The 26,780-nt window shown below is 48.6% G+C and overlaps 1 protein-coding gene across 5 annotated transcripts in view; it reads right to left on the minus strand.

Annotated features, from left to right (window-relative positions):
- The window catches only part of VPS13D (vacuolar protein sorting 13 homolog D), a 429,405-nt gene that overhangs the window by 227,876 nt on the left and 174,749 nt on the right, over positions 1–26,780 (minus strand). For all 5 annotated transcript variants that reach the window (XM_085868630.1, XM_085868636.1, XM_085868641.1 and 2 more), the window contains exons 37-40: positions 10,368–10,477; positions 9,369–9,566; positions 1,127–1,398; positions 669–799 (exon numbers count right to left, since the gene is read on the minus strand). In XM_085868630.1, the coding sequence (XP_085724756.1) occupies positions 669–799; positions 1,127–1,398; positions 9,369–9,566; positions 10,368–10,477 (711 nt within the window). The remainder of the gene's footprint in view (positions 1–668; positions 800–1,126; positions 1,399–9,368; positions 9,567–10,367; positions 10,478–26,780) is intronic.

The raw sequence follows: 26,780 nt of genomic DNA on the forward strand, positions 1-26,780 counted from the left end.
AAATATATATATATATATATATATATATATATATATATATATATATATATATATATATATATATATATATATATATATATATATATATATATATATATACATACTGTGTTTGCCAAAGCACTTGTTCACTATTGTGCCCAAATTTAAGCTTCCTAGTTCAAAGGATGGCCGAGATATCACCCGGACAAACAAACAAGAAAACAAACAAATAAACGGAGTGAAAACTGAGTATGCCCTTCCAATGCACGGCATCGCGAGCATCTTTAGCAGTGCCTGGAGATGGAATAGGGAGGGACGGTGCACAACAAACAAACAAAGTGAAGACCAAGTATGTCCATCCGGCGCGTGTCATCACTGGGGTGCCTTCGGCGCCTGGCGATGACGTTGTGCAGCGTCTGCAGCTGGAATAGGGAAAGACTGTACAAAAATAACCCTGATTAAGTCCTCAATGGCTGTCGCAATTCCACAGTACCGTATTTATGCCAATTAATCTGAGCCTGTTTTCCCAAAACCCGTCTCATTTTTGCTTATGATGAAATGCAGCAGTGAAGCAAGGACTAATGAAAGCATTAATAATCAATGACCAGCCATCAAAGACATACTTGCCAGGTCAATGATTTATTTGAAAGCAAGACTTGAGACCCCAATGCTCCATACAGTACTCATACCTCAAGATCAGCAAGGCTGGCAGAGAGTGGCCGCTCGCTGCCTGGTCGTCGTGTAACCACTGCTGTGGCTCTCAAAACTAGCACTGGTGAGTCTCTAGACCCTGGGTAAATTGGCAGTACCAGCTCCACACCTTGAGGTCAACAGCACATAAAATGATTAAACTTTGTTTTAAAACCATGAAATGCAAAAACCTGTCCTCACTTTCCTAAGCCATAACTGAATTTTTTTATTTTATTTTATTCTTATTCTCATAGTCAAAACCAACAGCATCACTTTGTATAAGTAAACATTACTGGAATTGCAATTTCAAGTGGAATCTATCAATCAATATTAAAATTAAAAGAGGAAAATGCCATCACAGTTCACCGTATATCAAGTTGGTATTATAGCAAAGGAAACAGCATTTCCACTGTTGATGAGAATTTCAAAAGTCATCAAACTCTTTGATGACCCTCACCAGTGGCATTGACTTTGATTTTTGAGGAGCGTTTGCTGCTCAGGTGAGCAGTCGCTCTCTTCGTAAGTACTCCACTTTTCACAGTTCTGAACCATACACCATCTTCCTCTGGACCCAAATCTGAGCCATGACTGGAACACTCCTGGTCCAGTGATGGATCTTGAGTTTTTTCATCCGATACAGACGAAGTGAAGAACTCGCTAACATCACTCAACCAGGGGAAGAGAAGTAGAAGGCGAAGATTGTTTAAGACTATGGTGAAGCAAGATTCCCTGCAGGCCAAAAGGTGAACGAGGAAAATCAGTGCGTACAGCATAAACAATTCATTTTAAGCTATTTACTTTGATTATTATTGTTACGTTTGAGGGGGGGGTATGCATTCAAAGGGTAATTAGGATGTTTTATTTGGCAGTATGGTATGGTATGCATACCTTGGTATACCTTGGTATGGTATGCCAAGGTATGCCATGCTGTTCGAGTTTACCAGGATCTCGATGTAATAAGTAGCAATTCAGTGGTGATAAGTTGTCTAGTAAATGTTCATTTTTTCAAGGGGGGAAATGATAATTGTCACGTAATTAGATAGGGACACGGGATAGGGTAAGTGTGTCTGCGTAAACCCCTTTTGGTATTCTCTGGAGACTGGCCGTGACGTCACAGGACAGTGCAGCGGATGGCTCCGCCCCGTGATCATGATTGGCAGAAGGCGACGGCGGTGGGCCAATAAACGGCTCGATTGGAAGTGACGAGGACAGGAGGATAAAAAGGTTCTGTTCGGGGTCGAAAAGGGAGAGGAAGAAGATCACAACCAAAAAGATCGTGTTTTTTTGGTGGGGAGGCTGTTGCGCGGGGAGCATCCTTGTTGTTGTGCTGATTCGATCGTGTTCTTGATCATGTCTCGGAGCCTTGCTGAGCCTCGTTCCTCACCTTGGTTGGCTCTTGGGTTCTGCTGACTCGGAGTACGGGGTCGAACGGCGGGCGGACCTGCCTCCCTCTCCTGCTCGCAACTTGGCGGACCTGCCTCCCTCTCCTGCTCGCTCGCAACCTGCCTCCCTCTCCTGCTCGCAACAGAACTGGTTCCCTGGCGGCTGTGAGCGTAATTGGGCCAAGACCAGGAGGTCGACAGCACCACGGTTTCTCCTGCCCCCCTGACGAGAGCAAGGCCAGCTCGTCCGACGCCGATCCAGGGACAGTTGCGTCCACACCACGGTCCAGCCTGACCACCAGAAATAGCTACGCTGTGTGTGTGTGTGTGTGTGTGTGTGTGTGTGTGTGTGTGTGTGTGTGTGTGTGTGTGTGTGTGTGTGTGTGTGTGTGTGTGTGTGTGTGCTTGGCGCCTTAGAGGGATTGAAAACTGTATATTCATTGGAATTGTCTGTGTTTTTCCCCACGCCCGATCCCACACCATCCCGTCGAATCGCCCCGGATCCCTCTTCTTGCCGAGTCTTTTTATTTCTGGTAATAATAAAAACAAATAAACATCATCAACTCAGTGAAAAGTGACTCGTGCCACCTTCCTCGTCCCATTTGCGGTAGAGCGATTAGAACCGCCATGTTTGGGTTATAAACAAATAAACCGCCTCCATCGTTTCGGCTCATTCTACGTTGGCGGGACTGTTCAAGTCCCGTGGACGTCACATTGGTGTCAGGAGTGGGATGTTCGAACCCCTCTAAATTATATTTGGTATCGGGAGAATATACCAAGATTAAAATCTCGCCACGAATTGGAATATAAAATTACTACAGAAAAGTGCGCGAGCGTGGGAAAATTTTGGCGGGATTTTTCAAATTTAAATTAATTGGCGGCAAGCGGGACTTCTGCACCATGGCGGATGTGCAGATGTTTGAGGAGGAAGGCCACGTGTCTGGCAGCGAGTCGGGGGAAGAAGGGAGAGAAGGGGGTAGGGTTGGAACCTCCCCCATTCCGAGCGTGGACCGTGCTTCATCGCCCGTAACGGAGCCGGCAGCGCCGAAACCGGCACGATGACGATCTGGACAATGTTGGAACGTTTAATGAGTGCAATTACAGCACAGGGGGCAAAAATGATGGCACAGGGGGCACAAATGGCAGAAATGACAGATCAATTGGGGGTAATGGGGGTACAGTTGGGTGCACGGATTGATTTAATGAGGGATGAATTGGGGGAAAAGATGGAGAAAATGAAAACTGAGATGCAGGAGTGTGTGGATGTTAAATTGGGAGAAATACAAAGTAAATTCGAGGATAGATTGGAGGAAACAAAGGTAGAAATTACATTGGAGGGGGAAAATATACGAAAAAAATTGGTAGATAAAACTGATGCAACGAACATTCGGGTTGATAAAGTGGATGAAAGCCTGGAACGTCATCGTGCCTGTGTGGATGCTCGTATGCAGCTGCAGGTTGAAGAGTGGGGAGAGCTGAGGAAGCAAGGGATGAATTTGGCGGAGGAGGTAAAAGGATTGGAGGCTCGTTTGGATGAACAAGATAAAATTATGAGCCAAGATGAAGTCTTGGATAAAGGCCTGGTAGAGCCGTCTTTTGTAAGTAGAGTGTCCGGGTTGGTTGAGGAGCAGCTACAAACTCGCGATGGAGCCTTGGAGGAGGTTGTGCGGGCCCAGAAGATCCTGCGGGAAGAGGTGAATCGGTCCATTCAACGTTTGGAACAGGAGGCAAAATTGACCCATGAGACCCTCACCACAAAACATCTTTGGCCACAGTGGGCTCCGAAATTGGATACGCAGCCACAAGGGTGTTTGATCCCTGGGCTGGGTTCGGACAAGGGAGAAACTGAGAAGCGGGCCACCGTAAAAGTGATCCCCCTGGTAAATTTCGACGGATCAGGGAGCGTTGAAGCTTTTCTGACGCAATTTGAGTGCATTTCCCAACTAAACGGGTGGAATGAGCGGGAACGTACAGGGAATTTGGTGGCAACGTTGCGGGGACCAGCCGCAGATGTGTTAAACGTGATCGCGGAGGGGATGTTGACCAGCTCCCACATTTGCGAGGCGTTGAGCCGTCGGTTTGGGTTCGCGGCAAACTGTGATCTGGTGCGGGCCCAGCTCCAGCACCGCAGATTAAAGCCGGGTGAGACAGTGCAGGAGCTGGCACAGGACATTTACCAATCAGTCAGGATCGCGTATCGGGACCTTACAGTGCAGGCATGGGACAGACTGGCACTAGAGAAATTTTTAGCTGCTCTTCCTGACCCTGAGGTCCGAGCGCTAGTGGAGTTACAGGATCCACCCACCGTTCACCGAGCGGCCGAGTGCGCGGCCAGGCTGGCCTCGTGGAGTCGGCCGGGTCGGGTTCCAGAGAGGCCATCGGTGACGATCCGACAGGCGGAGATCCATGATCAGGGAGGGGGGCTGTGAGAAATTGGCATTACCCAAATGTTACAGGAAATCTGCCAGAAACTGTTAAGTTTGATAAAGGGTAATCCGGTAGTTAGTGCGCCAAAGCGGCGGGGTCCAGCCCAGCCAATAGAGCAATTTGATTATGGCCGAGGGGATCCGGAACCGGAAGAGACATTTCACCGATACTCACGGGGGCCTTTTATGGGGAGTTGTTTCCGGTGCGGGCGAAGAGGACACATGCAACGATATTGCCGGTACCCGGCGATGGAGGGACCCTCCAATAGACTTTTAGACTCGGAGAGGGTGAATCTTCCTGCTGAACCGCCAGGTCTATCCAAGATGCCCTTTCATAGGTCGGGTCCGGGAGACTAGATCGGGCTGAGCATATAGGGCCATGCACGGCTGGTGAGATTGTGGCGAAGTGCCTCCTTTAGTGGAAAAAATGAATTGTGGGAAAATTGGCATGGGTTTGTAAGTTCTGCTGGGTTTTGGAGTGACAATCGGGACAGTGGGTAATTGGAAACAAAGCGGGCACGAGTGGCTGTCCAATGGCTGGTGCGTGGATCGGGTGAGAAGTGCTGTGTGAGTTGTTTTAAGTTAAGAAGTGAAATGTATGGTGCACACATTGATTTTTTATTGGACATGGTGTGGTAACAGGGAAGGTCATGGTCGGCAAAGTGTTAGAAATGCAGGTGTCACATGTAAGGCCGATGGGGTGGGGGAGTCATGTGGGTTTTGTGGGTGGGGAGGATGTGCTTGTCCACAGGGATTGCTGAAGCTCACGGTGAGCGTGAATTGCGACCCCCTTCAAGGAGATTCACCACCTGGTGGCTAATGGTGACAGTGTCTGGAGGCAACTGGGAGAGGGTCTGGTTGGGAAAACCAAGGCGGGTAGGACCTTGGCGACCCAGGAAGGCCAGAGGAGCCAGTGAGACCCCTTCCAGAGTGTTGTACGGGATTAGAGCTGATGGCTACCAGGGGGGAGGCAATCAAAGGGAGCGGGGCGGAGAAACGTCTGGGTTGGACTAAAGCTTACCTGTGGGCATGGTTGCACCTGAGATGCCCCCATCATCTTGTGGTAACACACCCCACGGCCATGACGGGATTCAGCCTGCATGATTAAAATGAGGACCATGACCTAGAAATGTGATGATGACCATGGTGTGAGTGTTGTGAAGATGTATGGGTCCCACTCGATCCCGCACAACTTGACAGGTGCAGCAAGGGCATGATGTCCGCATAATTTTGGGGCAAGCAAATTTGAAAACTGGCTCCCCAGGTAACGCTGGGTCTATTAGCATCCACTGGGGGAGGCGGTCAAGTGTAAATATCCTGTGAATAGTGTCGTTAAGGCTTAGAGTAGGAATGTAAAGTATAAGTGTTGTGTTTTTGTGGAACCTTTTGTTTCCCCTCCCCAGATCACTGGAAGAGTGCTGGGCAAGAGCGATGATCCGGAGGATGGAGTGCAACTTCGCTCAGTGCTCTCATGTGATAAAATAAAAATAAAATAAAATAAAAAAACGAATGATTGTTTAGGCGAGGATAAGGCCATAAGGGGGTAGTACATTAAGCAGGATAGGTAAGTTATCTGCGACTCGCTGCCCATTGCCCCTCCTTTATTTCGTTAGGTTAATTAGGTGTGTCAGTAAGTGTTAAGGCTGGTACGGTAGCGCCTGTGATATACCTTGCAGGAGCTGCGGTACCAGAGGAGGGGGCAGTGTTACGTTTGAGGGGGGGGTATGCATTCAAAGGGTAATTAGGATGTTTAATTAGGTATGCCATGCTGTTCGAGTTTACCAGGATCTCGATGTAATAAGTAGCAATTCAGTGGTGATAAGTTGTCTAGTAAATGTTCATTTTTTCAAGGGGGGAAATGATAATTGTCACGTAATTCGATAGGAACACGGGATAGGGTAAGTGTGTCTGCGTAAACCCCTTTTGGTATTCTCTGGAGACTGGCCGTGACGTCACAGGACAGTGCAGCGGATGGCTCCGCCCCCTGATCACGATTGGCAGAAGGTGACGGCGGTGGGCCAATAAACGGCTCGATTGGAAGTGACGAGGACAGGATGATAAAAAGGTTCTGTTCAGGGTCGAAAAGGGAGAGGAAGAAGATCACAACCAAAAAGATAGTGTTTTTTTGGTGTGGAGGCTGTTGCGCGGGGAGCATCCTTGTTGTTGTGCTGATTCGATCGTGTTCTTGATCGTGTCTTGGAGCCTTGCTGAGCCTTGTACCTCACCTTGGTTGGCTCTTGGGTTCTGCTGACTCGGAGTACGGGGTCGAACGGCGGGCGGACCTGCCTCCCTCTCCTGCTCGCAACTTGGCGCCAGAACTGGTTCCCTGGCGGCTGTGAGCGGACTTGGGCCAAGACCAGGAGGTCGACAGCACCACGGTTTCTCCTGCCCCCCTGACGAGAGCAAGGACAGCTCGTCCGACGCCGATCCAGGGACAGTTGCGTCCACACCACGGTCCAGCCTGACCACCAGAAATAGCTACGTTGTGTGTGTGTGTGTGTGTGTGTGTGTGTGTGTGTGTGTGTGTGTGTGTGTGTGTGTGTGTGTGTGTGTGTGTGTGTGTGTGTGTGTGTGTGTGTGTGTGTGTGTGTGTGTGTGTGTGTGTGTGTGTGTGTGTGCTTGGCGTCTTTGAGGGATTGAGAACTGTATATTCATTGGAATTGTCTGTGTTTTTCCCCACGCCTGATCCCACACCATCCCGTCGAATCGCCCCGGATCCCTCTTCTTGCCGATTCTTGTTATTTCTGGTAATAATAAAAACAAATAAACATCATCAACTCAGTGAAAAGTGACTCGTGCCACCTTCCTCGTCCCGTTTGCGGTAGAGCGATTAGAACCGCCATGTTTGGGTTATAAACAAATAAACCGCCTTCATCGTTTCGGCTCATTCTACGTTGGCGGGACTGTTCAAGTCCCGTGGACGTCACATTATTAAACAAGTTTCGGCAGGGTATAGTTAATGCAGAAAATTTAAGGAAATGGTTGAGAATGGTGTGCAAAAACGGCAACAGTCGGTGAATTATCTATGGTTATACCAAGAGATAGGTATTAAAGTAAAGGAATAAAGAGTCAGGAAATAAATTGAGAACTATGAGAAGTCATTATGTGGAGTAGTTCATAGTATAATAACAATTGAATATACTGCATTATGACGGCTCACTCATATGTAATGCCTCCAATTTTTCTTACTTCGTTTTATTTTTGTCTGAAAAACAACTATGCATCAAAGAACAGTTTGCAGTTGAAAAAAAAAAAAAATTGAATTCATTTGTATTTCCCACCTCTTTCTACTGTTCCTTTTGTTAACCTCCGCCATCGAAGATCGGAGGTTACTGTTTTCACCCCTTTCTGTTTGTTTGTTTGTTTGTTTGTTTATTTGTGAACAGTATTACAGAAAAACTCCTTGACGGATTTCGAGGAAACTTGGTGGGGAATTAGGTATGGTCTAAGGATCATGCCATTAGATTTTGGACTTGGTCCAAAATCCAATATGGCTGCTATGGCGGCCATTTTGAAAAGATATTTGAATTTTTTTTTTGCATTTCTACATGTTTTAAGTGATTTCCAACCCCCCCCCCCAAAAAAAAAAATTGCTAAAGAAAAAAAAAAAAAAACTTTGCAACTTTTTTTTCAACAAAATTTCGATTTTTTTTGCATTTCTACATGTTATAAGTGATTTCCAAACAAAAAACATGCCAAAATTATAATTGCGGCTGATTTTGGAACTTCAGGTGGATATACCCACGTAAAATCAATTTCTGTCTCAAGGAATCTCGTTATGACGAATGAATTGAGTATGTAAAAGTTAAAAGTAAAAGGGAAAGTTGCAAACTATAACTCTGAGCACTGTTGACGTCAAATTGAATGAATAGGATATCAGGTTCACTTGAGTGACCTAGCAGTATTGGCGGCGGAGGTTTTGCACTCTACCGAGTGCTCCCCCTCTAGTTTTGTTTTGTCATGTCCTGATCCGTTCGATTTTCCAGCTCCTCCATGAGCTGAGACTTATTAAAAGAGTACAAAAAGGGAAAAAAGGGTAGATTGAGGAAAACAATTACAAGTGAGACTAGAACAGCACTTGGTAGATGGAGCGCATACTTCCACCAGGCTGAACAGTTTATGTTTTGTATCCAACTGATAGGCCGGATCTGGATCCGGACCAGAACCAAAATCAAAGTGGTTTGTTCGTGTCACCTAATCAACTCATTCAATGTAGTTTTGTCACATCTATTCCACAAGTTTTTGGAATATCATGAGAGATGTCGTTTTTGGCACCATCTCTCAAAAGTGAAGAATCACTTAAGATATTTTAAAAAGTCTCGAATCCAGATCTGAATTCGCATCTTCACCAAAATCGAATCGATTTATCCTTGTCAAACAACCAAACTATCCACAAAGTTTTGTCGGAATCCGTCCATAACTTTTTGAGATATCTTGCTCACAGATAGACAGACAGACAGAGGTGAAAACAAAACTTCTGTCCACCTCAGTTAATAATAGGAAAAAGTATAACAATGAGATTTGTACATAAACTACACTTAAACCCCCATCCCAGCCCTCCCAATTGTACGCATCATGTACAGAACTGCACAAAGACTTCCAACACCCGAAATGGTTTTACACAGCATAAAAGGCCACAACATGAAGTAAAAATGATATTAATGCTGCCAACTACTAGCTGCAGAACCACTAAGATTGCCAAACATAATGCATGCATTGTATGGTACACTGTTTCGGAATGAAGGATTTTGTTAAAGTTGAACACTACCTGCATTAATTCAACTATCACGAAGTATTCAAAAGGTGGACAGAAAAGTTTAATGGAAACCTAAATTGCAACGAGTTAGAAAAAATAAAGGATAATGAAATTGCAAATGCACATGCTACTTACCTCGAGTGCAGCTCAAACTGCCACAACCCTGGGATGCTGGTGTCTTGGCATCCCTCTAGAATAGGATGATCCTCACCAAAACCTGGTCTCCGAGGTTTGCGTGTGTCATGAGCATGCAATGTACGTGACACCAGATCCACTGAAAACTGCTGGTTTGATAGCGATGTCACTGAAAGCTGTGACTCACCAAAGCCAAACCTGTGCACAACATCAAAGGCTCTCTGCACTTCTTTACTCCAAGAAAATTACTCAAATAGCAGAATAGAAGTGCATATATGACACATTGAACAACATAAAAGAAAGAAAATATACAAAAATATGGAAGCAGAAACAAAATAAAATGAAAGGGAATAAGCAAATGCAAACATAGGCAAAATAAAAAGTACACAGAAAACATCCGCCACGTCATGCCTGATCCATGAGAACATATCTAGCCCAATACATTTTTGAAATATCATGCTATATATCGTTTTTGGCCTATCTCTCAATGGTGAAGAATCACTTTCAAAATTAAATAATTATCGTATCCATATCCGGATTCGGATCTTCACCAAAATTGAAGTAATTTATCATGGCCACACACCCAACCACTTCACCAGGTTTCATCCGAATCCGTCCACAACTTTTTGGAGATATCGTGCTATATATTAGTTTAGGCCAATCTCTCAATGATGAAGAATCACTTTAAAAAAATCGGATCCGGATTCGGATCTTCACCAAAATCAAATCAATTCTTCCTTGTCACACACCCAATGTGTCCACCAAGTTTTGTCCGAATCTGTCCACAATTTTTTGAGATATCCCGCGCACAAACCTCTGCAAAACAAAATTAACAAAGCACTGAAAAGAACTGTCTAATGTAATATAAAGCAATTGCAAAATACAACTCTCAATATGTTGTTGTCTTTTCATTACTACCCCTCAAAGTGCATCATACAACAATGTACAATATTCACTCCTTGAAAAAAAGCATAAATCAAGCAATCCATATCAACCCACCTTGCAAAGGATAGTGGAGGCCAACCGCTGCTTTCCAATAAGTCCAATTTGACATTATCAGCAGACAGTACAAGTAAGAAGGTGGTGAATACCTCTCCACTAAGCACAGTCTTGTATGGTACAGAACCCAGCAATGAGGGACAAGAAAGAAGGATGGGGAAAGGGAACATCCAAAGTATGAGGAGTCACATAAATGAAAAAAAGAACAATGTGAGGACTAAAGCTCCTCAGCCACTGTTGCATTCAGTTGTGAATAGACAACAGAACAACCTCCTATCAACTTCAATTTATTCTCGCATTCAACTGATGAAAGCACATTGCTTTTATTCCCCAAACCCATCTCTTCAAACCAAATCTTAAACTTCACTTTTTCAGACATGGTCGTGGGAGTTAAAGGAAATAAAAATAATACATCCAATACTTCCACAGAGGCATGGATCCAGGAAATGTAAAGTGCGGAAGAGGCCAGGGGGTGAAATAAAAATAATGGTGGGATTGAGAGGCAGTGGAGTGGGAGGGGGTGCTTATGGCGAGTAATGGTGGGTGCATGTTAAATATTGTTACGAATTTTGGCCCGTCCGGCGTACGATCGGCCACGTAACTCGAATCGCGACGCGTCACCCACAGGAATGGACAATATCAGTCGTGACCCTCCTGGAACTACCACCAGGAGCCAGTCAGGGATGGGGTTTTAACCTCACCACGATCGTGCCAATTGCCCACCCGCGCAAGATAGGGTTGCTCGCCAAATTCGACCTACCTAAGTACCTGCGCGAGTGGTCGACCGGGCGATCGTACCTCGCCGCAGGTCGACTTCGGACACGAACCGCTTAAGCGGCTCGTTCCGTGCTGTAGAGATAACGGAGCAGAGTTATCGTCGACCTCGACGGTTAAGATTATTTACCGGGTGTTTTAAACCCACTATCAATCCCTTACGTGATGCAAGATGGAACTTTCAACAAAGGAAAGGACGAAGCGAAACGGGAAACAGTTCAACAAGCAAGCACCTTTATTTCACACATACAACACATGCACGTAAGGCAGTAATGCAATGTGCAGCAAAAGCAAAATGCAACAAAAGCAAAAGCACTACTACCGAATATAATTATTTACAACACTTAAACAATTATACTTGTCGGGACTCGGCGCCACATCATTCATTCAAAATAAACAGGAAAGACCTCCTCATAGGCAGGGAGGTAGACGGGGTCCGTGGACCAAATGTGCGCGGAACCTGGAGGAGCGGCCAGGTCCACGAGACCGAAAAGGTCTAACCCGCGTCCTCGTGACGCGATGGCAGGCAAGCCGCAATATCAGCGCATTTGCGCCCCGACTCCGTGCCCCTGGCGTGGTCGGTGAGCCTTCTCCGGCGTGCTCCGCGCAAGCACGGTTTGGTCAGCACCACGGTTAGGGTGGGGAATGAACGGGGCCACCGGCACTATCTCAGCGCAGATGCGGGGCGGGGGGGGGGAATTGTTGATGCTCAGGGTCGTGCGAGGGGAATGGCTGGCTGGCTTGGTCGCCCGTGAAAGCGAAGCTGGCTCGAATCCAGCGACGAGACGACACCCATGACGAGACGAGCCCAGCGACGAGACGACACCAACGACGAGAAAAGCGACCCCCACACTACCACGAGTTCCACATAGACTCGCGTCTTTTATAGACCGGGGGAGGAGCCTGTATGCAGATTTTAGGATTAAACCGCGACTGGAGGCGGGGCCATGCCACCCTCTGTTCAGCCATTGGTGTGGCAAAAAGAGGCGTGAGCCTCTTTTGATCCGAATTCCTTCCTGAGAGGAATTCACATCCATCACGCTTGGAGGCGGGGCCACACTGCCCGACGCTCGCCCATTGGACGGAGGAAAAGGGGCGTGAACCTCCCCTGATCCGAATTTCTCTCCCGTAAGGAATCCACATTCATCGCGCTTGGAGGCGGGGCCACACCGCCCGACACTCGCCCATTGGATGGAGGAAGAGGGGCGTGAACCTCCCCTGATCCGAATTTCTCTCCCGTAAGGAATCCACATTCATCGCGCTTGGAGGAGGGGCCATACCGCCCAACGCTCGCCCATTGGACGGAGGAAAAGTGGCGTGAACCTCCCCTGATCCGAATTTCTCTCCCGTAAGGAATCCATTGCACTCGCGGCTTGCTGCGTTCGGCAGCAATCACCGAACGGCTTCGGACAGTACGACGTTCGGTGTTGACTGGTAGTGGGGTCGATGGTTGAGGAAGGAGAAAGGCGAAGGTGGTGGGGTGTTTGGTGTGGTGGTTTGGTTGTTGGCGGGCGTCGTTTGGGAATGGTGGTGAAGCGATGTTTGCGGGATGGAGTTGTGGAGGTAAAGAGGCGAAGGTGGCGGTGTTTGAGTTGTTGGCGGCTTAATGGTCCAAAATAACGATAGAGAAAGAAAAATGGCTAACTCAAAGCATCGCAGCCCGGATGAATCACACATATTCCCTCTAAACAACAGGTGTGGGCTAACTACACATGAACTTATCGATATATCTCACCTGAGGACCCTTTATGGTGTATTGCGAATTTCCACAGCCGTACTATCCCCTCCCCTTTTTACAGACTTGTCCCGAGTCGTCAAATTCTCGTGTGCCATCATGTGTCGTTCTCCCCTAGTACGTTTTACCTTCGGATCCCTGAGTGCGACATTCAGTGTATTCGTGTCCCCAAAATAAATAACCCACAGTCTGAGTAACTAACTAAACAAACCCACTCATTCAGAGGACTTAAATAAATTGCCGGCGCTAAGACATACATGCCGGGGCGCATTCATTTGTACAGTACATCTTAACTTACAAATCTTACACTAAACCATGGCCCAGGATCTATGGACTCTGCAAAGAGAAAAGTTAGCAGGGAGCCAGGCTGCTCGCATGCAGTCTCTGGCTCAGGCAATGCAGGTGACATGGAATGTGGCCGGCTGCACACACGCAGTCCAAGGCCTTCCCCTCGGAAATGGACGCAGTGAACATAACGGCGCACGATCTGCACAAACGCAGTCTCCGTGCCAGCTAAAGTGGCACACGCAATGAACACAACGGATGGATGGATGAATGGACGCAAACACGGTGCACGGGCCGCCACTGCAGGCCCGTGTTGTAGCTGCCAACAGGGCAGTCCTCGCAAACTGCGCGACGATCTTGGCGCACATGTCAATGAACGAGGGGGGGGGGAATGCAAAACAGAACGGGGGCAAAAGATGACGAGGGCAGTAGGCATGGACCAAGGCAAAGGCAGGCAGGCAAGGCATGACAAGGCCGCTGTTGCAAACACAGCAGGCAGATGAAATGGCCGGCACAGGCCTTGTAGCAAACACAGCCGACAGACGATCCGACCGGCACAGGCCTTGCAGTAAACAGCCGGCAGACGAAGTGGGCCGGCACAGGCCTTGAAGTAAACAGCCAGCCGATGAAGTGGGCCGACACAGGCCTTTTAGTAAACAGCCAGCCGATGAAGTGGGCCGGCACAGGCCTTGAAGTAACACAGCCAGCCGATGAAGTTGGCCAGCCTTTGCCTTTCAGTGGTGGTTGGTGGAGGGAGTGCGGTGGTGCTGGCCACTCGGAAGGCGGGCTTGGACCTACCTACTGTCTTCCTCCCAACCTATCGCCTTTGCCTGTCACTATCCATACCCACCCCTTTAATTTGTCAAAAACCAATTTAGCCCCAACTTATTTTTTTGTTGTTTTTATTTTTATCTTTCACTTCCCCACTATAAATCGTCCCATAACCCCCTTTACAGTCATTGTTGGGCTAACCTATCGTCTCCTAGCCTATTCCCAACCCCTACATTCCCTTCCTGGAGGGGAATTCGGGAGAGCTAGCATCCTGTATCGAGGCCCAACTCAAGCCCCAGGATGGCCTCCTCAGACTTCAGCGATCTTAACCCAAAGTGGGTCCAGCGGCCCACAACGAGAGCGAAGGGATGGATGGTGCGGAGGGGTATACTTCCTAATGTACCCTAACCATTATCACTTAAACAACCCCGGGGCTTTCAACAAGCGCCTCTCGCTTAATCTACTGGTTCTATCAACCCAGATTCCCATCGCCTGTGTTGGTGTCCTCGCAAATTTCGGGCCATGCCCTCGAATTTTCCTCCCGTGCCCTCACACGGTCTCATGGCTGGGACGCGTGGCTCCCTTGGCAGGCACTACCCTCTGCCAATTCCCCATCGATGTCACTCCCGGGCACTACACTGCCTCCGAGCCTACCAGCTCCCTAAACACCGGGGAGTGCCCTCCCTGGCGACTCCCCTGAAACGCTCACGTGCCAGGCTGGCGCCTCGGGCCCCTTCCCTGGGTGCCCGTGCCCAATGCACTGCCCACGCGGCTAATGGCGCCCTGGGCCCCCGCATGATGCGGGTGCACCCGTGCCCATTACGCTATCCTGGCCCCCCATGGGCCCTTGGCCTATCGCGGCCGACTAGCCCGGTGCCCGGGGTATCCGCTCAGCGATACTCACCTTTCGCAGCCACGCTCCCAGCCCGTCAACAGGGCTCCTGCACCCCTCCAAATGGGTTTCGAGCCTACTTCCCCACCAACAACAAAACGGCTTCCATTTTGTCAATTTAACTAACCCAGCAAACTCACTCCACACTGACCCCGGGGTCCCTTGGGCGGGAATCACTCCTCCCCCCAATCACTCATCGCACCATGCATACCACATTCGCTCCATACATACAGACCCGCTGGCCTCACCCACTCAACATGTTCCCATGCAATTCTTCAACTCACACATCGCTGAACCCTGCCATCCTGCTCGCTAATCCCCTAACTCGTGCTCCCTCGTCGTCCCTTACACTAGAGCACATTCCATTTAACACTACGTAGCTAAGCTACGTCCCCTCGACACATTCACAGTCTGTCACTGTCCTCAAATAATCCCATACATCATTTCCCCTCCTAAATCTCACCGAAAATCCCTCGAACTAATCCATTCCACGGGCCCCATGAGGCCTCACCCCTGCCCCATGAAGCCGGTCTAGCTAAGCTAACCCTTCCCCCTAACTAGTGGTATGCTGTACCCAGGCAAGGGGGTCTTCCACCCTTTGCCTGGGAATACTGTTCACCCGAAGCGAGGCTGGCTTTTTTTTTTTTAATTGTGCAGCACCAGCGCGGCAACTCGCAACCTGCGCACCAGCGCGGCAATTCACAGCCGCGCACCTTTGGCGTGACGTCATGGCAGCTGTTCACGTCCCTCGTCCCTCTTGGACGGCACCATCCGGCAGGGATTCACCCTCCTGCCGGATTCCAACCATACATGCAGCCATGACGCCACTCTGCGCATTAAAAAAAAAACAAGCCCCACGTTTTGAGGGGTTCCCCACGCGAACACATGTGCTCTGCCCGTTGGAGCTTAACACAAGCTCGTGTGGAGAACCCGTCCATTCCAAATTCGTCCATTCCAGCCTAACCTTTGTCCATCCGCAGGATCGGCAACATCCACTGCTGGCGTTGCCGGACCGGGTTTCAGTCCCACAAGCGCGCACGTGGCGGCCTCGTGCGCTGCACGGCCCGAACCTCGCGCTCGCTGCTGGGTAAACCCGGCACGGTTCCCAATACAGCTACGGCCGCAACCTGGCTTTTGTCCCTCTATCGCCGTCGTCGTCTCCATTCGACCCACGCGCACCTGCGTGTCACGACGCTCACACACCATTCCATTACATTCACACTGGGAGACACGGCTGCGTGCTCCCGCATGCCGACCGTTGTCTCCCTTACACACAGCGACCTTATACACGCTGTTCCTCTCACACTCGGCCGCTCACTCGCACACGCGGTGACACTCACACGCGGTGCCTCATCCACACTCGGCGTGCTGGGAAGCACGCACTCCAGCACACTCGTGACCACTCCACTCACACACGGGGGCGCGCTCACACCTTTCACCACATACACCGGGACAATCACACTGGGGATTAGTGCCACCACAAGGGGTTCCGGGGCCTCTATACCCCGCAAGCTCCTCGTGCACCCGTCCGCAGCACTCGCCCCCTCAACTCCGCAAAGCACGACCAGACCCACCTGGTCGTGACCAGCTTCAAGGGAGCACAGCGTCTCCCTCAGTGTCCGAAGGAGGCCATCGAGCTGCTTGCACCGGGTCCCCACACGTTCTGCCAGCTCGCCCCCATTATCCTCCACGAACCCCGTGTGTGTGTGTGTGTGTGTGTGTGTGTGTGTGTGTGTGTGTGTGTGTGTGTGTGTGTGTGTGTGTGTGTGTGTGTATGTGTGTGTGTGTGTGTGCGCGCGCTCGTCCTTAACCCCGTCTTTATCGTGCAGTCTCTCCCATATTTTTCCTATCTCCCTCGTCTCTGTTAACTCACTCACCTCATGTCTCTTAGTTTCTTCCTGGATCTTCGTCTCTGTTTCCTCCTTCGTTCCATTTAATTCCTTCTCAATTCGGTCTATCTCCCGTGTCCCTGGCAATACTTCGACCTCCTTCGTTGTCTCTGTTACTTCCCTCGTCTCCATTTTCAGGGTTTGCCCTAATCCTTGTTTCATCCGACGAGTGATGTCAATGAAGTCCTGCACCACTAACGTTCCTCCCTGTGGTGATGTCACACATCCCACACTATTGCGCTGTTCCATTTCCTCACTCCTTTTGAGTCGTTCATCCTCTCGGAGCTTTTTGAGTTGTTCGTTCTCTTTCCGGAGTTTTTCGATCTCCGTGGACTCAAATTTTGCTCTCCCCTCGAGCTGGTTAATTTCAAACTCGTATAGTTTTTGTTTTCTCTGCCACAGTTCCTCATGCTTTTCAGTCTCCAATCTCATCGTTTCTTTCAATTGGTTAACCTCAAATTCATGTTCTTTTCGTTTTCTATTCCACTGTTCCTCTCGTTCTTCCTTCTCCAATCTCGTTGTCTCCTTCAATTGACTGATTTCTCCTTCCTGCTTCATTCCTTGCTCCTTCACTTTCTCCTCATACTCCAACCTATTTTTTTCCTTTTGTCGTTCAGTTTCAAATTCATACTCTTTCAGTTTTCTATTCCACTGTCTTTCTTGTTCCTCATTCTGCAATCTCGTTATTTCCTTCAATTTCCTGATTTCTTTCTCCTGTCTCATTCCTTGTTCTTTGTGTTCTTTATTCCACTGTCTTTCTTGTTCCTCATTCTGCAATCTCGTGGTTTCCTTCAATTGGCTAATTTCCTTCTCCTGTCTCATTCGTTCTTCCTTAATTACTCTTTCTTGCATCTCATTCTGCAATCTCGTGGTTTCCTTCCATTGGCCGATTTCCTCCTTCTGTCTCATTCGTTCTTTCATCATTACTCTTTCTTGCATCTTTCTTTAATCCGGCCTTCGCTTCCAGCTGTTCGATCTGTACAGTGTGGTTCCTTAACGTTTCATTCTCTGCTGTCGTTCTTTCTTCTTTCACGATCCTCAACTCATTTTGTAACTCCGTCTCTTTGTTTTGGTGTTTCTGTAACTCAGAAGCTTTCTTTTCCAATTCCTTTCTCATCTCCGCACACTCCGACTTTGCTTTGGCTTCTAATTGTTCAATCTGCTCAGTGTGTTCCCTTAACGTTTCACTCTCTGTCTCCGTTCTTTCCTCTTTCAACATTCTCAGTTCGTTTTGTAATCCCCTTTCTTTGTCTTCGTGCTCCAGTATCTCATCAACTTTTTCCCATTTTTCCTCTCTGTTCATCCCTTTCCTTGCACATCTCATCCCTTGCCCTGCTCACCCCCTCATACGCCAACCATGCTTTTCTCCTCATTTTGTCCACTTCATCCCTTTTCTCTCTCATTCCATCATACTCCAACCTTGCCTCTTCTTTCAATTGTTTCTGATATTCCTGTTCTCTTTTTACCTTCTCCTCCAGTTGCTTTACTTCCAAATTGTGTTTCCGTTTTTGCTCCTCTCTTCTTTTCTTCAGTTCGCTCTCCGTTTGTTCCCACTTATGGATACTCAACTCTATTTTCCCCACTTTTCCCTCTAGTTCTTTGAAATGTCTTAACTTTTCCAATAGTTCTTTCTTTAATTGTTCTACTTCCAGATCGTGTTCCCGTTTTTTCTTTTCGAGCTCGGTTGTTCATTCTTCCTCCCATTGTTTCCGAAGCCCGCCAATGTCCGTCTGCCTCGCCTGCCATGCCCACGTGGTTTGAAATGGTTGTTGGGAGCGCTCGCCTCGTGTCGCGCCATTCGCCGTGCTATGAATAGCCGGTCGCTCCATGCTGCGCTGAGGTGTGATCGTGCCGCCATTATGTGACTCAGTTTGCCGGTAAAGTCCGTGCTCAGAATATGGGGTTGAGCGTCCCCACGGATTAACATTACAAGAAGTACCATCCCGGGCCATGGATTCTACACTACTTCACATATATATTTCTAATACTCCAGCTCCCGCTCGCCTTGAAACTCCATCTTATTTCTCCTCAGGGATTTCATTTAAATTGCTCGTAATTTAATGGAACACGGAGGGTCGCTTCATTCACCCTTGATCCCGTTCCGTAAATTTAATTGGAGACGGGGTGGATTCGAATCTCACTCCCGGACATCAGTGTTACGAATTTTGGCCCGTCCGGCGTACGATCGGCCACGTAACACGAATCGCGACGCGTCGCCCACCGGAACGGACAATTCAGTCGTGACCCTCCTGGAACTACCACCAGGAGCCAGTCACGGGTGGGGGTTTAACCTCACCACGATCGTGCCAATTGCCCACCTGCGCAGGATAGGGTTGCTCGCCAAATTTGACCTACCTAAGTACCTGCGCGAGTGGTCGACCGGGCGATCGTACCTCACCGCAGGTCGACTTCGGACACGAACCGCTTAAGCGGCTCGTTCTGTGCTGCAGGGATAACCGAGCGGAGTTATTGTCGACCTCGACGGTTCAGATTATTTACCAGGTGTTTTAAACCCACTATCAATCCCTTACTTGAGGCAAGATGGAACTTTCAACAAAGGAAAGGACGAAGCGAAACGGGAAACAGTTCAACAAGCAAGCACCTTTATTACACACATACAACACATGCACGTAAGGCAGTAATGCAATGTGCAGCAAAAGCAAAATGCAACAAAAGCAAAAGCACTACGACCGACTATAATTATTTACAACACTTAAACAATTATACTTGTCAGGACTCGGCGCCACATCATTCATTCAAAATAAACAGGAAAGACCTCCCCATAGGCAGGGAGGTAGACGGGGTCGGTGGACCAAATGTACGCGGAACCTGGAGGAGCAGCCAGGTCCACGAGACCGAAAAGGTATAACCCGCGTCCTCGTGACGCGATGGCGGGCAAGCCGCAATATCAGCGCATTTGCGCCCTGACTCCGTGCCGCTGGCGTGGTCTGTGAGCCCTCTTCGGCGTGCTCCGCGCAAGCACGGTTTGGTCGGCACCACGGTGAGGGTGGGGAATGAACGGGGCCACCGGCACTATCTTAGCACGGATGGGGGGGGGGAATTGTTGATGCTCAGGGTCGAGTGAGGGGAATGGTTGGCTGGCTTGGTCGCCCGTGAAAGCGAAGCTGGCTCGAATCCAGCGACGAGACGACACCCACGACGAGACGAGCCCAGCGACGAGACGACACCAACGACGAGAAAAGCGACCCCCACACTACCACGAGTTCCACACAGACTCGCGTCTTTTATAGACCGGGGGAGGAGCCTGTATGCAGATTTTAGGATCAAAACGCGATTGGAGGCGGGGCCACGCCACCCTCTGTTCAGCCATTGGTGTGGCAAAAAGGAGCGTGAGCCTCTTTTGATCCGAATTCCTTGCTGAGAGGAATTCACATCCATCGCGCTTGGAGGCGGGGCCACACTGCCCGACGCTCGCCCATTGGACGGAGGAAAAGGGGCGTGAACCTCCCCTGATCCGAATTTCTCTCCCGTAAGGAATCCACATTCATCGCGCTTGGAGGCGGGGCCAAACCGCCCGACGCTCGCCCATTGGACGGAGGAGAAGGGGCGTGAACCTCTCCTGATCCGAATTTCTCTCCCCTAAAGGCCCAGTCACACCTTGACGCTTTAGCCAGCAATGGCAACGTATTAAAATGTATGTAAAACACTGGCTTACGTTGAACTTTTGATGTTTTTTTTAAAGATTCGGACATATTCATAACGACTTGGTCTTATGCATAACGTATTAGTAACGGACACAGAATGTTTTGTTGTGTTATAGATAACTTATACCAACAAATGCTGAACCTGTTGCCGGCCTTCACAACCTATGCCCAACGATAGTCTAACTTATGCAAAGCACGCTGCACGCATCACCGACGATCACGTGGCGTAGGTTATGAAAAGGCTGCAACACAACGATTCAAATCATAACCGCCGCAGAAATGGAAGTGTCAACATCGCAGTCACACCTTGGCGATCTTGCCAGCGTATGCCGACCTCTGAAAAATGCGTCTAAAACGCTGGCGCACGTCGAATACGGTATGGGTAAGTTTGGTATGCGTGAATAGAACGCTAAAGTACGCGATCATACGTCGTATTAAATAGAGTACGTCTTGTAATTTTAAACATGTTGAAAATTTTACGACGTACTTGCCGTATGACACATGCTCCGCATGCGATGGGAATAAGTTGTACGCATGATATGCGATCGTTGACACACAGACACACGTTACTTGAAAGGTACTCATAAGTCGAAACATGTCAAGGTAATGGTTAGCGTCAGTGTTCCAGACTCCCGTTTTTTTTTTTTTCTTCGGTATGACGGTGTTCAGTGTACAGTGCGGCTATGATTTAAATCGTTGAGCAGCAGCCTATTAATTATATTATAACCGCACTAGAAATCGAAGTGTCAAAATCACCATCATACCGAAGGAAGGAAGACAAAAAAAAAAGCAGGAAGTCTGGAACACTGACGCTAACCATTACCTTGATGTGTTTCGACTTATGAGCACCTTACAAATAACGTGTGTCGATGTGTGTCACCGATCGCGTAACGTGAGTACAACACGTTACTCATAGGTTAGAAATAAGTTTCGGATAGGCTAAACATTACCTCGACGTGTTTCGACTTATGAGCACCTTACAAGTAACGTGTGTCGACGTGTGTCAACGATCGCGTGACGTGCCTACAACTTATGGCCAGCGTTATGCGGAACGTGCGAGTCATACGCTGGCATACGTCTTAAAATTTCAAGCATGGAAAATTTGAGGACAACCGAAAAGTACAACGTTTAAAGCCAGCGCACAACGACGTATGGCAGTGTTTTTCAGCGTGCTCTCAATATTATCAAAACTTACCCATAACGTATTCGACGTGTGCTCGCGTTTTAGATAAATTTTCCAAAAATCGGCATAAGCTGGCTAAAACGTCAAGGTGTGACTGGGACTTAAAGAATCCATTGCACTCGTGGCTTGCTGCGTTCGGCAGCAATCACCGAACGGCTTCGGACAGTATGACGTTCAGTGTTGACTGGTGGTGGGGTCGATGGTTGTGGAAGGAGAAAGGCGAAGGTGGTGGGGGGTTTGCTGTGGTGGTTTGGTGGTTGGCGGGCGTCGTTTGGGAATGGCGGTAAAGCGATGTTTGCGGGATGGAGTTGTGGAGGTAAGAGGCGAAGGTGGCGGTGTTTGAGTTGTTGGCGGCTTAATGGTCCAAAATAACGATAGAGAAAGAAAAATGGCTAACTCAAAGCGTCGCAGCCCGGATGAATCACATATTCCCTCTAAACAACAGGTGTGGGCTAACTACACATGAACTTATCGATATATCTCACCTGAGGACCCTTTATGGTGTATTGCAAATTTCCACAGCCGTAACAATATATTCCAATACTTAAACACAAATTTCCAGAAAATTTCACAGAGGTTCCCATATTACATTTATGTATAGGATAAAACACATACCTCAACATCACAAAATATTAATTATATGATAAAGCAACAGTTTGGCTCAGAAGTAAAGCATGAACAATATTTGAAAACTCCCCCCAAACACACGGAGTGTGGGGGGGGAGGGTAGGGAGAGGTCCATGTGCTATGCCTATACTGTTCTCTAGACAATAAACACTTCCCCAAAGCATCCACCCTCACCCCCATTCTACTCCCCACGGGGGCACTCTCTTTGAAATGTTTGGTCACTATAAATTAAAGCAGTTGAATATATTACCCTTCCTTCTATTCCAAATACCGTCTCTTAAATCTCAAAATATATTAAAGCGAATCACTTCAATTTTTCATCATTAACACCCACCACCCCCCACTTGGGGCCGATACTCTCTATACGAGGTCTTTTTTTAAATTGTCTTTTTACCCTGGATTTTCTTTTTTTTTGAATCGCGAAGTAGCAAAACCAACATCATGTCTCATGCACAACAACAATATACAGCTCAAGAAAATATGACATGGGTGACCATTCCGCATGCGGCTGGGCTATCTGAGAGAGTGAGAAGATCCTTCTCCAAGTTTGGCACTGTTACATCATATAAACCTCACATAATTCTGTGCATTCAGTAATCAGGTTAGATCTGTGACTAAATGTCAGGTCAGGTTAGATCTGTGACCTGCTACAGGTACCATGTAAACCTGTACTCACCTGTTCCATGGTCGGGTTGTCTGCGACTAAACCGTCTCCCCCACCAGGTTTTCTGGTGAGGAGGGTGTTTGGATATGGTCACCCAGCAGGATTAAAAACAAAACCTGTCAAAGGGCGGAGGAGCTCCTTGTGAGCCAACGGCCATCCATATCTAGTGCCCAACTGTGTCTGCCGACGTCCTCCTGCAGTTGGGTTACTTTTTATAAGGAGGTTAGTGGCAGGATTTGCACTCCGGCCACCGTAAAACCCTTCATTCCGCAAAACACAAAAACGCAAAAAAAAATCTTCCCTTCGCAGGGCGGCTCACCGGATGATGGGATTGGGGCAAAGCCTTCGGGACCCTCAATCTTTGATGAAAGGAAGGAAACCACGGGGTAACATCCCTGGGTCAGATTGCGGGAGAGTGTGTCGGAGTGGTGCGGAGGTGTCGTCCACCAGACGGCGGTCTCCTTGGGTTAACCTGAGGCGGTCCCTTTGGGTGGGTGCCTGGAATGTCCTATCCCCAAGAGAGGATGATCACCTGTCTCTGTTATCATCTGAGCTCAAGCGTTTGGACATCGGTATTGCAGCACTCTCTGAGGTTCGGAGACCGGATTGCGGAGAGATAATGGTGGGTGGTTACACCTGCTATTGGTCTGGTCGCTCTGATGGTTACCATACTCAAGGAGTTGCTGTAGCTGTGTCCAATTAGCTGACCCCAATGATAATTGAAGTAACACCGGTCAACGAGCGTATTATGAGACTAAGGATTCGTCACTCCTTAGGTATCATTTCCCTGGTCTCTGTTTATGCTCCGACTGAGGCGAGTAACCTCACCGTGAAGGACACATTCTACGCCACGCTTGAGTCTGTGGTTGATCAGTGCCCCAGACGAGATACACTTCTCGTCTTGGGGGATTTCAATACATCAACTGGAACTGATAGGGATGGTTATGAGACATGTGTTGGCCCCCATGGGTCAGGAACTATGAACCAGAATAGCACTAAGTTTCTTGACTTTGCAAGAAGTCATGGACTTAGGGTAGCTGGTTCATGGTTTCAGTGCCCACAAGCTCATCGCTGGACTTGGTATTCCAACGCTGGCGATGTGGCAAAGGAGATTGACCATGTCCTCATTGACGGTCGCTGGAGGATGATCCAGAACTGCAGGGTCTAGCGGAGTGCTCAGTTCCTCAATACTGACCACCGGCTGGTTGTACCAACTCTAAAGCTGCACCTTAAATCCAGGAGAATGGTACCATCCCAGCCTCTGCTGGATGTTGGCAAGCTCAAGGATGAGAGAGTGGCTGAGGAGTTTGCAAACAGGCTGAGTGGACATTTGGGGTGTCTGGGTGCTTTGGGGGTCCTGAAGAGTTGTGGAGTGCCTTCAAGACCACCGTCCTTGATGTTGCCGGTGGATGTCTTGGAACTCACCGCAGGGCAAAGAAGAATTTTGTCTCTCAAGGTACACTGGATACCATTGACCAGAGTCGCAGGTCCAGGCTGAATGGCAGAACTGAGCTGTTCAGGGAGCTGAGGCGTAAAACTGTACGTGCACTAGGGGTGGACAAGGAGGCCTATGTGCGAGGAATCTGTGAGGGGGTAGAGGTGATCACCTCTGGACAGGTGATTCTCGTCCTGCTTAAAGGGGAATTCGTGCATTGCGTTCATCCAAGCCCATCCCTCGGAGCACTTCAGTTAGAGCAGAGTGGTAGGCTCTTGACAGAGGAGTCTGAAGTGAGGGCCCGCTGGGCCGGTTACTTTGAGCGGTTGTACCAGCTGATCCCCCAACTGTCGAGTTGGACGTCAAGGGTTTTACAATCCCTGTTACTAACCCTCCAATCAACTGTGGTCCACCTTCGCTTGTGGAAACACGGGCTGCGGTGAACCGGTTGAAATGGGGTAAAGCTCCAGGGATCTGTGGCATCCATGCTGAACTTCTCAAGGCTGGTGGAAATGCTGCACTCGTGTTGTTGCATGCAGTTTTGTGCTCTGCCTGGAACACAGGCATGATCCCAACTGATTGGAAGAGGGTGTTGTTGTCCCTCTCTGGAAAGGGAAGGGTGATCGCCAAGACTGCAACAACTACCGAGGGGTGACGCTGCTCTCAGTGCCGGGCAAGGTCTTTGCTCGGATAATTCTTGATGGGGTTCGCCACCATCTGCTTGAGCACCAGCGTCCAGAGCAGTCAGGCTTTACACCAAAGAGGTCAACGATTGACTGTATCCTTGCTCTTCGTGTCCTCACCGAATGCAGACGAGAGTTTCGGCAGGGTCTACTTGCAGCCGATGTAGATCTCTGTAAAGCGTTCGATTCAGTGAATCGGGATGCCCTCTGGAGGATTCTTGGTATTCGTGGGGTGCCACCAAAACTGATCGATCTGATGTCTGAACTCTACTCTGATACTGAGAGTGCTGTGAAGTGTGGTGGTACCATCTCTGACTTATTTCCAGTTGTTACTGGAATTCGTCAGGGGTGTGTACTGACCCCCACACTTTTCAGCACTTGTATGGACTGGATTTTAGGGAGGATGTCGGAAATATCAAGCTGCGGTGCATCGTTTGGGAATGTCAAGATCTCGGACATTGATTTCGCAGATGATGCAGTCATCTTTGCGGAGACTTTAGATATCCTTTTGAGGGCCCTCGAGGTGCTGAATGAGGAGTCAGAGCCGTTGGCATTATGGGATTCTTGGGTCAAAACTAAGATCCAGGCTTTCAATGGCATCTTGGATGCTGCTGACCTGTCTGTGTCTGTTTGTGGTGAGGATGTTGAGGTCATGGAGAGATTCACTTACCTTGGCAGATATTCATGTCTCTGCTGGCTGTGAGTCAGAGGTCAATAGACGTCTGGGTCGGGCCTGGGGAGTCATGGATTCACTGGATCATGGGGTGTGGCGCTGCCGGTACCTGTGCGGGAGGACGAAAGTCCGAGTCTTCAGGTCCTTGGTGCTTCCAGTATTGCTCTATGGATGCGAGACTTCGACTCTGACCAAGGATCTGAGACAGAGACTTAATTCCTTTGGTACCAGGTCTCTTCGGAGAATCCTTGGCTATCGCTGGTCAGATTTTGTGTCCAACGAGTGGTTGCTGAGAGAGACTCGGATGAGATTTGTTACCTGCATGATCCGTGAGCGTCAGTTGCGGCTGTATGGACATGTGGCTCGTTTTCCTGATGCTGATCCTGCTCACCAGATTCTCTCAGCGAGGGAGTCTCGTGAGTGGAGGAGGTCAATAGGCCGACCACGTGCATCATGGTTGCAGCAGGTTGACCAGCATCTCAAGGAGATGGGGATGGTCCTGGCATCTGCCTGGGGGAAGGCCAGACGGAGGCCACTGGAGTACTGGCGGAAAGTGGAAGCAGCGACGCCCTGTTCTGGCACATGCTCCCATACCTGACCGGACCTGATTCAGTTAGTTCGTTCATGTAAAGGATAAGATCCGGAAGGACAGGAAACGTGACTTGGTGTATGGCATCAGATGTGGAGACCCATCATGCACTGAGACCGACATAGGAGAAACTCGGCAAACTCTTAAAGCCCGTATGAACCAACATCGTCATCCAGCTTATGACGAGGCTTTGAACTCTGCTGTGTATTCGCGCTTGAATCCGCACGGTCACAACTATGATCACAGTCAAGTGGTCATCCTCGAGAAAAAAAACAAGTAGCGGTACATTCAAAGTACACCGCCCCCATGCCAAATAAATAAATAACAAATCCTCCAGCACGTGACCGCCGGGGCACCTTCGGCGCGCAGCGATGCCACCCTCCAGCACACAGAGTTGGAATTGGGAGGGAGTAGTGTGCAATAATTAATTGCATAATTAAAATAAATAAATAATAATCGAAAAAAATATATAAATTCGTAATCACTTGCCGAATAGAATACCTAAACCACCACTGTTTCATCCAAATCTGTAATAGTTTGAAAATTAA

Source organism: Eptatretus burgeri, chromosome 2 (genome assembly GCF_056783735.1).
Source record: "Eptatretus burgeri isolate ZD-2024b chromosome 2, Ebu_testis_v1, whole genome shotgun sequence".
Classification (NCBI taxonomy): domain Eukaryota; kingdom Metazoa; phylum Chordata; class Myxini; order Myxiniformes; family Myxinidae; genus Eptatretus; species Eptatretus burgeri.